This window comes from Tursiops truncatus, chromosome 4 (assembly GCF_011762595.2).
Source record: "Tursiops truncatus isolate mTurTru1 chromosome 4, mTurTru1.mat.Y, whole genome shotgun sequence".
In the NCBI taxonomy this organism is placed as follows: Eukaryota; Metazoa; Chordata; class Mammalia; order Artiodactyla; family Delphinidae; genus Tursiops; species Tursiops truncatus.
Genome location: NC_047037.1, coordinates 36,364,448 through 36,377,526, shown reverse-complemented (window position 1 = coordinate 36,377,526; position 13,079 = coordinate 36,364,448). Strand labels below are relative to the sequence as shown.

The 13,079-nt window shown below is 38.6% G+C and overlaps 1 protein-coding gene across 16 annotated transcripts in view; it reads right to left on the bottom strand.

The window, feature by feature from the left end:
• LEKR1 (leucine, glutamate and lysine rich 1) overlaps positions 1-13,079 on the bottom strand; it is a 279,091-nt gene that overhangs the window by 253,390 nt on the left and 12,622 nt on the right. For 10 of the 16 annotated variants that reach the window (XM_073803834.1, XM_073803835.1, XM_073803827.1 and 7 more), the window contains one exon: positions 10,749-10,788. The exons of the other annotated variants lie outside the window; for them this stretch is intronic. In XM_073803834.1, coding sequence (XP_073659935.1) covers positions 10,749-10,788 — 40 coding nt within the window. The remainder of the gene's footprint in view (positions 1-10,748; positions 10,789-13,079) is intronic. 16 annotated transcript variants of the gene reach the window in all.

The following is a 13,079-nucleotide window of genomic DNA, read 5'->3' as shown; positions in this document are numbered from 1 at the left end:
GACTGACCACATGCTGGGCCACAAAGCAGGCCTTGGTAAATTTAAGAAAATTGAAATCATATCAAGCACCTTTTCCAACCACAACACTATGAGATTAGGAATAAACTACAAGAAAAAAACAAAGTAAAAAACACAAACACGTGGAGGCTAAACAATATGCTACTAAACAACCAATGGATCACTGAAGAAATCAAAGAGGATATTAAAAAATATCTAGAGACAAATGAAAATGAAGGCACAACGATCCAAAACCTATGGGATACAGCAAAAGCAGTTCTAAGAGGGAAGTTTATAGCAATAAAATCTTACCTCAGGAAACAAGAAAAATCTCAAATAAATGACCTAACCTTACACCTGAAGCAATGAGAGAAAGAAGAAGAAACAAAACCTAAAGTTATAGAAGTAAAGAAATCATAAAGATCAGAGGAGAAATAAATGAAATAGAGACAAAGAAAACAACAACAAAGATCAATGAAACTAAAAGATGGTTCTTTGAAAGATAAACAAAATGATAAACCTTTAGCAAGACTCATCAAGGAAAAAAAGGGAGAGGACTCAAATCAGTAAAATTAGAAATGAAAAAGGAAAAATTACAAGCGACACCACAGAAATAAAAAGTATCATAAAAAACTACAAGCAACTGTATGCAAATAAAATGGACAACCTGGAAGAAATGGACAAATTCTTAGAAAGGTACAAGCTCCCAAGACTGAACCAGGAAGAAACAGAAAATATGAAGAGACCAATCACAAGTAATGAAATTGAAACTGTGATTAAAAAACTCCCAACAAACAAAAGTCCAGGACCTGATGGCTTCACAGGTAAATTCTATCAAATATTTAGAGAACGGCTAACAACTAGCCTTCTGAAACTGTTCCAAAAAATTGTAGAGGAAGGAACACTCCCATACTCATTCTATGAGGCCACCATCACCCGGATTACAAAACCAGACAAAGATACCACAAAAAAAGAAATTACAGGCCAATATCACTGATGAACATAGATGCAAAAATCCTCAACAAAATACTAGCAATCTGAAACCAACAATACATTAAAAAGATCATACACCATGATCAAGTGGGATTTATCCCAGGGATGGAAGGATTTTTCAATATCTGCAAATCAATCAGTGTGATACACCACTGTAACAAATTGAAGAATAAAAACCATATGATCATCTCAACTGATGCAGAAAAGGCTTCTGACAAGATTCAACACCCAGTTATGATAAAAACTCTCCAGAAAGTGGGCATAAAGGGAACATACCTTAACATAATAAAGGCCATATATGACAAACCTACAGCTAACATCATAGTCAACAGTGAAAATCTGAAAACATTTCCTCTAAGATCAGGAACAAGACAAGGATGTCCACTCTTGTCACTATTATTCAACAGTTTTGGAAGTCCTAGCCATGGCAAACAGAGAAGAAAAAGAAATAAAAGGAATCCAAATTGGAAAAGAAGTTAAACTGTCACTATTTGCAGATGACATGATATTATACATAGAAAATCCTAAAGATGCTCCCAGAAAACTATTATAGCTCATCAATGAATCTGGTAAAGTTGCAGGTTACAAAATTAAGACACATAGCTCCCGGGAAGATGGTGGAAGAGTAAGACGCAGAGATCATCTTCCTCCCCACAGATACACCAGAAATACATCTACACGTGGAACAACTCCTACAGAACACCTACTGAATGCTGGCAGAAGACCTCAGACCTCCCAAAAGGCAAGAAGCCCCCCATGTACCTGGGTAGGGCAAAAGAAAAAAGAATAAACAGAGACAAAAGAATAGGGACAGGACGTGCACCAGTGGGGGGGAACTGTGAAGGAGGAAAGGTTTCCACACACTAGAAGCCCCTTCGCACGCAGCGAAGGGGGGAAGCTTCGGAGCCCCGGAAGAGAGCACAGCAACAGGGGTGCGGAGGGCAAAGCGGAGAGATTCCCGCACAGAGGATCAGGGCCGACCGTCACTCACCCGCTCGAGAGGTTTGTCTGCTCACCTGCCGGGGTGGGCGGGGCAGGGAGTTGAGGCTCGGGCTTCGGTCGGAGCGCTGGGAGAGGACTAGGGTTGGCGGCGTGAACACAGCCTACAGGGGGATGGTGCATCACGGCTAGCCGGGAGGGAGTCAGGGGGAAAGTCTGGACCTGCCGAAGAGGCAAGAGACTTTTTCTTCCCTCTTTGTTTCCTGGTGCGCGAGGAGAGGGGATTAAGAGCGCCGCTTAAAGGAGCTCCAGAGACGGGCACGAGCCGCAGCTAAAAAGCGCAGACCCGAGACGGGCGTAAGACACTAAGGCTGTTGCTGCCGCCACCAAGAAACCTGTGTGCGAGCACAGGTCACTATCCACACCCGCCTCTGGGGAGCCTGTGCAGCCCGCCACTGCCAGGGTCCCGGGATCCAGGGACAACCCCCCCCAGGAGAACGCACAGCGCGCCTCAGGCTGGTACAACAACATGCCAGCCTCTACCGCCGCAGGCTCGCCCCGCACTCCGTGCCCCTCCCTCCCCCCGGCCTGAGTGAGCCAGAGCCCCCGAATCAGCGGCTCCTTTAACCCCGTCCTGTCTGAGCGAAGAACAGACGCCCTCCGGTGACCTACACGCAGAGGCGGGGCCAAATACAAAGCTGAGCCCCTGGGAGCTGTGAGAACAAAGATGAGAAAGGGAAATCTCTCCCAGCAGCCTCAGGAGCAGCGGATTAAAGCTCCACAATCAACTTGATGTACCCTGCATCTGTGGAATAAATGAATAGACAACGAATCATCCCAAATTGAGGAGGTGGACTTTGAGAGCAAGATTTATGATTTTTTCCCCTTTTCCTCTTTTTGTGAGTGTGTATGTGTATGCTTCTGTGTGAGATTTTGTCTGTATAGCTTTGCTTCCACCATTTGTCCTAGGGTTCTATCCGTCCATTTTTGTTTGTTTGGTTTGTTTTGTTTTCTTAATATTTTTTTATTTTAATAACTTTATTGTATTTTTATCTTATTTTATTTTATCTTCTTTCTTTCTTTATTTTTTACCTTCCTTCCCTCCTTCCTTCCTTACTCCCTCCCTCCCTATTTTCTTTCTTTCTTTCTTTCTTCTTCTACTAATTCTTTTTTTCTACTTTTTCTCCCTTTTATTCTGAGCCGTGTGGATGAAAGTCTCTTGGTGCTGGAGTCAGGAGTCAGTGCTGTGCCTCTGAGGTGGGAGAGCCAACTTCAGGACACTGGTCCACAGGAGACCTCCCAGCTCCACATAATATCAAACGGTGAAAATCTCCCAGAGATCTCCATCTCAACACCAGCACCCAGCTTCACTCAACGACCAGCAAGCTACAGTGCTGGACATCCTATGCCAAACAACTAGCAGGACAGGAACACAACCCCACACATTAGCAGAGAGGCTGCCTAAAATCATAACAAGTCCACAGACACCCCAAAACACACCACCAGATGTGGACCTGCCTACCAGAAAGACAAGATCCAGCCTCATCCACCAGAACACAGGCACTAGTCCGCTCCACCAGGAAGCCTACACGACCCACTGAACCAACGTTAGCCACTGGACAGACACCAAAAACAACGGGAACTACGAACCTTCAACCTGCAAAAAGGAGACCCCAAACACAGTAAGATAAGCAAAATGAGAAGACAGAAAAACACACAGCAGATGAAGGAGCAAATAAAAACCCACCAGACCTAATGAATGTAGAGGAAATAGACAGTCTACCTAAAAAAAATTCAGAATAATGATAGTAAAGATGATCCAAAATCTTGGAAATAGAATGGACAAAATGCAAAAAACATTTAACAAGGACCTAGAAGAACTAAAGATGAAACAAACAACGATGAACAACACAATAAATGAAATTAAAAATACTCTAGATGGGATCAATAGCAGAATAACTGAGGCAGAAGAACGGATAAGTGACCTGGAAGATAAAAAAGTGGAAATAACTATTGCAGAGCAGAATAAAGAAAAAAGAATGAAAAGAACTGAAGACACTCTCAGACACCTCTGGGACTACATTAATCGCATCAACATACGAATTATAGGGGTTCCAGAAGAAGAAGAGAAAAAGAAAAGGACTGAGAAAATATCTGAAGAGATTATAGTTGAAAACTTCCCTAATATGGGAGAGGATATAGTTAACCAAGTCCAGGAAGCACAGAGAGTCCCATACAGGATAAATCCAAGGAGAAATATGCCAAGACACATATTAATCAAACTGTCAAAAATTAAATACAAAGAAAACATATTAAAAGCAGCAAGGGAAAAAACGACAAATAACACACAAGGGAATCCCCATAAGGTTAACAGCTGATCTTTCAGCAGAAACTCTGCAAGCCAGAAGGGAGTGGCAGGACATATTTAAGAGATGAAGGAGAAAAACCTGCAACCAAGATTACTCTACCCAGTAAGGATCTCATTCAGATTTGATGGTGAAATTAAAACCTTTACAGACAAGCAAAAGCTGAGAGAGTTCAGCACCACCAAACCAGCTTTACAACAACTGCTAAAGGAACTTCTCTAGGCAAGAAACACAAGAGAAGGAAAAGACCTACAATAATGAACCCAAAACAATTAAGAAAAGGGAATAGGAACACACATATTGATAATTACCTTAAATGTAACTGGACTAAATGCTCCCACCAAAAGACACAGATTGGCTGAATGGATACAAAAACAAGACCCATATATATGCTGTCTACAAGAGACCCACTTCAGACCTAGAGACACATACAGACTGAAAGTAAGGGGATGGAAAAAGATATTTCATGCAAATGGAAACCAAAAGAAAGCTGGAGTAGCAATTCTCATATTAGACAAAATAGACGTTAAAATAATGACTATTAGAAGAGACAAAGAAGGACACTACATAATGATCAAGGGATCGATCCAGAAGAAGATATAACAATTGTAAATATTTATGCACCCAACATAGGAGCACCTCAATACATAAGGCAAATACTAACAGCCATAAAAGGGGAAATCCACAGTGACACATTCACAGTAGGGGACTTTAACACCCCACTTTCACCAATGGACAGATCATCCAAAATGAAAATAAATAAGGAAACACAAGCTTTAAAAGATACATTAAACGAGATGGACTTAATTGATATTTATAGGACATTCCATCCAAAAACAACAGAATACACATTTTTCTCAAGTGCTCATGGAACATTCTCCAGGATAGATCATATCTTGGGTCACAAATCAAGCCTTGGTAAATTTAAGAAAATTGAAATCATATCAAGTATCTTTTCCAACCACAATGCTATGAGACTAGATATCAATTACAGGAGAAGATCTGTAAAAAATACAAACACATGGAGGCTAAACAATACACTACTTAATAACGAAGTGATCACTGAAGAAATCAAAGAGGAAATTAAAAAATACTTAGAAATAAATGACAATGGAGACATGACGACCCAAAATCTATGGGATGCAGCAAAAGCAGTTCTAGGAGGGAAGTTTATAGCAATACAATCCTAACTTAAGAAACAGGAAACATCTCGAATAAACAACCTAAACTTGCACCTAAAGCAATTAGAGAAAGAAGAACAAGAAAACCCCAAAGTTAGCAGAAGGAAAGAAATCATAAAAATCAGATCAGAAATAAATGAAAAGGAAATGAAGGAAATGAGAGCAAAGATCAATAAAACTAAAAGCTGGTTCTTTGAGAAGATAAACAAAATTGATAAACCATTAGCTAGACTCATCAAGAAAAAAGGGAGAAGACTCAAATCAATAGAATTAGAAATGAAAAAGGAGAAGTAACAACTGAAACTGCAGAAATACAGAAGATCATGAGAGATTAGTACAAGCAACTATATGCCAATAAAATGGACAACCTGGAAGAAATGGACAAATTCTTAGAAATGCACAACCTGCCAAGACTGAATCAGGAAGAAATAGAAAATATGAACAGACCAGTCACAAGCACTGAAATTGAAACTGTGATTAAAAAGCCCAGGACCAGATGGCTTCACAGGCAAATTCTATCAAACATTTAGAGAAGAGCTAACACCTATCCTTCTCAAACTCTTACAGAATATAGCAGAGGGAGGAACACTCCCAAACTCATTCTATGAGGCCACCAACATCTTGATATCAAAACCAGACAAGGATGTCACAAAGAAAGAAAACTACAGGCCAGTATCACTGATGAACATAGATGCAAAAATCCTCAACAAAATACTAGCAAACAGAATCCAACAGCACATTAAAAGGATCATACACCATGATCAAGTGGGGTTTATTCCAGGAATGCAAGGTTTCTTCAATATACACAAAACAATCAATGTGATAAACCATATTAACAAGTTGAAGGAGAAAAACCATATGATCATCTCAATAGATGCAGAGAAAGCTTTTGACAAAATTCAACACCCATTTATGATAAAAACCCTGCAGAAAGTAGGTATAGAGGGAACTATCCTCAACATAATAAAGGCCATATATCAGAAACCCACAGCCAACATTGTCCTCAATGGTGAAATATTGAAAGCATTTCCACAAAGATCAGGAACAAGACAAGGTTGCCCACTCTCACCACTCTTATTCAACATAGTTTTGGAAGTTTTAGCCCCAACAATCAGAGAAGAAAAGGAAATAAAAGGAATCCAAATCAGAAAAGAAGAAGTAAAGCTGTCACTGTTTGCAGATGACATGATACTATACATAGAGAATCCTAAAGATGCTACCAGAAAACTGCTAGAGCTAATCAATGAATTTCGTAAAGTAGCAGGATACAAAATTAATGTACAGCAATCTCTGGCATTCCTATACACTAATGATGAAAAATCTGAAAGTGAAATCAAGAAAACACTCCCATTTACCATTGCAACAAAAAGAATAAAATATCTAGGAATAAACCTACCTAAGGAGACAAAAGACCTGTATGCAGTAAATTATAAGACACTGCTGAAAGAAATTAAAGATGATACAAATAGATGGAGAGATATACCATGTTCTTGGATTGGAAGAATCAACATTGTGAAAATGACTCTACTACCCAAAGCAATCTACAGATTCAATGCAATCCCTATCAAACTACCACTGGTATTTTTCACAGAACTAGAACAAAAAATTTCACAATTTTGGGGCTTCCCTGGTGGTGCAGTGGTTGAGAGTCCGCCTGCTGATGCAGGGGACACGGGTTTGTACCCCAGTCCAGGAAGATCCCACATGCCGCGGAGCGGCTAGGCCCGTGAGCCATGGCCGCTGAGACTGCGTGTCCAGAGGCTGTGCTCCACAACGGGAGAGGCCACAACGGTGAGAGGCCCGCGTACCACAAAAAAAAAAAAAAAAATTTCAAAATTTGTATGGAAACACAAAAGACCCTGAATAGCCAAAGCAATCTTGAGAACGAAAAACGGAGGTGGAGGAATCAGGCGCCCTGACTTCAGACTATACTACAAAGCTACAGTAATCAAGACAGTATGTTACTGGCACAAAAACAGAAAGATAGATCAATGGAACAGGATAGAGAGCCCAGAGATAAACCCACACACATATGGTCACCTTATCTTTGACAAAGGAGGCAGGAATGTACAGTGGAGAAAGGACAGCCTCTTCAATAAGTGGTGCTGGGAAAACTGGACAGGTACATGTAAAAGTATGAGATTAGATCACTCCCTAACACCATACACAAAAATAAGCTCAAAATGGATTAAAGACCTAAATGTAAGGCCAGAAACTATCAAACTCTTAGAGGAAAACATAGGCAGAACACTCTATGACATAAATCACAGCAAGATCCTTTCTGACCCACCTCCCAGAGAAATGGAAATAAAAACAAAAATAAACAAATGGGACCTAATGAAACTTCAAAGCTTTTGCACAGCAAAGGAAACCATAAACAAGACCAAAAGACAACCCTCAGAATGGGAGAAAATATTTGCAAATGAAGCAACCGACAAAGGATTAATCTCCAAAATTTAGAAGCAGCTCATGCAGCTCAATAACAAAAAAACAAACAACCCAATCCAAACATGGGCAGAAGACCTAAATAGACATTTCTCCAAAGAAGATATACAGACTGCCAACAAATCCATGAAAGAATGCTCAACTTCATTAATCATTAGAGAAATGCAAATCAAAACTACAATGAGATATCATCTCACACCAGTCAGAATGGCCATCATCAAAAAATCTAGAAACAATAAATGCTGGAGAGGGTGTGGAGAAAAGGGAACCCTCTTGCACTGTTGGTGGGAATGTAAATTGATACAGCCACTGTGGAGAACAGTATGGAGTTTCCTTAAAAAACTACAAATAGAACTACCATATGACCCAGCAATCCCACTACTGGGCATATACCCTGAGAAAACCATAATTCAAAAAGAGTCATGTACCAAAATGTTCATTGCAGCTCTATTTACAATAGCCCAGAGATGGAAACAACGTAAGTGTCCATCATCAGATGAATGGATAAGAAGATGTGGCGCATATATACAATGGAATATTACTCAGCCATAAAAATAAATGAAATTGAGCTATTTGTAATGAGGTGGATAGACCTAGAGTCTGTCACACAGAGTGAAGTAAGTCAGAAAGAGAAAGACAAATACCATGCTAACACATATATATGGAATTTAAGAAAAAAAATGTCATGAAGAACCTAGGGGTAAGACAGAAATAAAGACACAGACCTACTAGAGAATGGACTTGAGGATATGGGGAGGGGGAAGGGCAAGCTGTGACAAAGCGAGAGAGAGGCATGGACATATATACACTACCAAACGTAAGGTAGACAGCTAGTGGGAAGCAGCCACATAGCACAGGGAGGTCAGCTCGGTGCTTTGTGACCGCCTGGGGCGGGGGATAGGGAGGGTGGGAGGGAGGGAGATAGATGCAAGAGGGAAGAGATATGGGAACATATGTATATGTATAACTGATTCACTTTGTTATAAAGCAGAAACTAACACACCATTGTAAAGCAATTATACTCCAATAAAGATGTAAAATAAAAAATTAAACACAGAAATGTTGCATTCCTATACACTAACAACGAAAGATCAGAAAAAGAAACTCAAGAAACAATCCCATTTACCATCATATCAAAAAGAATAAAATACCAAGGAATAAAGCTACCTAAGGGAGACAAAAGACCTGTATTCAGAAAACTAGAACAATATAAGATGCTGATGAAAGAAATCGAAGATGACACAAACAGATGGAAAGATATACCATGTTCTTGGATTGGAAGAATCAATACTTTCAAAATGACTATACTACCCAAGGCAATCTACAGATTCAATGCAATCCCTACCAAATTACCAATGGCATTTTTCACATATAGAACAAAAAATCTTAAAATTTGTATGGAGAAATGAAAGACCCCAAATAGCCAAAGCAATCTTGAGAAAGAAAAATGGAGCTGGAGGAATCAGGCTCCTTAACTTCAGACTATACTACAAAGCTATAGTCATCAAAACAGTACGGTACTGGCAGAAAAATAGAAATATAGATCAGTGGAACAGGACAGAACCCCAAGAAACAAACCCCTGCACCTACGGTCAATTAATCTACAACAAAGGAGGCAAGACTGTACAATGGAGGAAAGACAGTCTCTTCAATAAATGGTGCTAGGAAAACTGGACAGCCACATGTAAAAAAATGAAATTAGAACATTCTTTAACACCATACACATAAATAAACTCTAAATGGCTTAAAGACCTAAATATGAGACTGGAGATTATAAAACTCTTAGAGGAGAACATAGGCAGAACACTCTCTGACATAAATCGCAGCAATATCTTTTTTGATCCATCTCCCAGAATAATGGAAATAAAAATAAACAAATGGGACCTAATTAAACTCAAAAGCTTTTGTACAGCAAAGGAAATCATAAACAAAACAAAAAGAAAACCCACATAACGGGAGAAAATATTTGCAAATGATGTGACTGACAAGGGATTAGTCTTCAAAATTTACAAACAGGTCATGCAGCTTAATATCATCAAAACAAACAACCCAATCAAAAAATGGGCAGAAGACCTAAATAGACATTTCTCTGAAGAAGACATACAGATGGCCAAGAAGCACATGAAAAGATGTTCAACATCACCAATTATTAGAGGAATGCAAATCAAAACTACGAGATATTCCCCGACATCAGTCAAAACGGCTATCTTCAAAAAATTCACAAACAACAAATGCTGGAGAGGATGTGGAGAAAAGGGAACCCTCCTATACTGTTGGTGGGAATGTAAATTGGTACAACCACTATGGAGAACAGTAAGGAGGTTCCTTAAAAAACTAAAAATAGAGCTACCATATGATCCTGCAATCCCACTCCTGGGCAAATATATGGAGAAAAACATGGTTCTAAAGGATACACGCACCCCAATGTTCATTGAAGCACTGTTTACAATAGCCAAGACATGGAAGCAACCTAAATGTCCATTGACAGAGGAATGGATAAAGAAGATACGGTACATATATACAATGAAATATTATTCAGCCATTAAAAACAATGAAATAATTCCCTTTGCAGCAACATGGATGGACCTAGGGATTGTCATACTGAGTAAAGTAAGTCAGGCAGAGAAAGCGAGATATCTTATATCGGTTATATGCAGAATCTAAAAAGAACTGATACAAACTTATCTTATTTACAACACAGACTCACAGACTTAGAGAAGAACTTCTGGTTACCAGTTGGGAAGGTTAGGGGGAAGGGATAGTTAGGGAGTGTGGGATTGACATGTACACACTGCTATATTTAAAATGGATAACAACAAGGACTTACTGTATAACACAGGGAACTCTGCTCAGTATTATGTAACAACCTAAATGGGAAAAGAATTTGAAAAAGAATAGATACATGTATATGTATCACTGAAAAAAAAAAATAATGTTGACAATAATGATAATGGTTTAAGGCTACATATATATATATATATATATATATATATATATATATATATATGTGCAAATCTGGGACTAAAATACCAGAGATTAATCCATAAAGAAATTTTATTGAGCAATTTTAAGAAACGTTGTTTTCATACACAAATTATACATGACACCCCTATGTTTCTTTTGTCATTAGTTTCAAAAGCACAATTGCTTAAAAAGACAACACATATACCTGCACACACAAACACACATCACTACTTTTCCAGGATGCTAGCACTAATGTTTCTAAGACAGTTTTCTCTTTTTTTCTCTACTTTAACTGAACACAAAATCTGACCCTAGCCACAGTGGCCCAAAATGACCTGGAAAATTAAGTTTATTTTTTCTGGCAATGACAATCTGTGCTTGGAAATATAAAACTGTTATTCTGAATAAATTTCAAAGTTCCAAAGTACTAAGATTACTTTACTGAAACAGGACAAAATGAGCTGTTACTGGTAGGGAAAGGGATTGTTATCCCAGAAAGAACAGTGTGCTCTCCAGACCTTGCTCTGTCACTTCTGTTTTGTAAAATAAATAACTCTGGTCTCTTTATTTTACTTTGTGTCCTGTGGTAATAAATATCTCCTGAAGCTAAAATCCTATTACAAGTGCTCATTTTGTCACCATTTAAAAAAAAAAGAGGTCAGTTCTACTTTTGCAAAATAAGTGATTTTTCCACTGATTTGTTGAGGTTGTTCTGACTTCTGTGTATGTCTTCTAGCAAAAACAGCAAAAAAGAAAGTTATTCATTGCTTTTTTTCTAAAAAGAGGAGTCCATATGTCTCTGAGATAGGTGGACATTCAAGGGCGGAAGAGATATAGAATTATTACTTTGCTGATCTATAAATGTTGTTTTAGTTTTAAACTGTGGCAATAAAATCCCAAACACAGAACTATACTATCATTACAGGTACATTCTGCTTTCAGAATGCTAGATGAAAATTCTAGCAAAGCTACTGCTTATCGGAGGTCAGAGACAGGTAGGAGTCAGCTCAGTCTAGAGAGTAGATTTACAGATATGATCTAAGTACATATAGAAGTAAGCTGTGGAGTCTAGCAGCAAAGGGGATAAGTATGGTCTTGCCGTCCAGCCCATGGGCCTGTTTTACATTTTCTGCCAGTTGGGGAAATGGGAACCTGAAACATGTTTTATGCTCAATCAGAAATTGTGATAAAAAGCAAAAAGATTAGGGAGTGATAGTCAAAAGATTATCTTATTCTTTCTTCCCTAAGATGAGACTGGGCAGGGAGTGGGGGGCATGATTTAACAATCTTCGCTTTCTAATCAGACAATGGACTCTCTCACTAGAGCTTATTATCATCAGCATTCTTCTCCACACTTTTCCTTTGGTGGCCATCTCCTCCTGCCCCCCACACACACATTTACTTTTTCTTGCAACTCTTTCTACTGCTACCTATTTTACTATTAGTAGTACAGTGTAGTACAGCCATTTTCATTTCCTTTATCACATATCTTTCATGTATTTCATCAACCATCCCATTTCCATATCATACAGCAAAAGTACAGAAAGAAATACAGAGGAAAGACTCCCCTTCCCTTCCCTTCCTTGATTTCTACACTAACCTTCCTTGACTACACACAGAAAAAAAGGAAACACAGCAGGGCCTTCTCTAGAAAGAATAGCCAGCATAAAAACTAACATAAAAAGTTAACAAAAGAACAAGAAAAAAAAAGCCTTTGAAAGACCTCTCTGTCACTGTACACTGATCCACCCACCTCATGTCTTTTTCTATCCAATAAAGAACTGTAGCACAATTTCCAAGCCATTATGAAACACAAAGATTTGTTTTATCTGAATAATGAAATGGTTGTAATCTGAAGTACTCCTATTACTATTATAAGCTATATATCTATCTAACATGATTGTGTATAGAATGATGTACGCAAGCTGACTAAATAGATATACTGGCTGATCACTAGACAATTTAACCAGTTATATTACGGACAATCTAGAGGAATCAAATATAGGTAAGAAGTTATGGAAAACAAGTAACTGACATGCTCAGACTTAGCTTTAATAGGCTGTGGGATGCATGTACATATTTTTGGTTGCTTTATCATCAAGTACCCAAAACAGTGTCTGGCACATTATAGGCACTTGATCAATATTTGTTGTACAAATGTATCTAACTTAGGTCTGAAAAAGTGCAAAGCTGC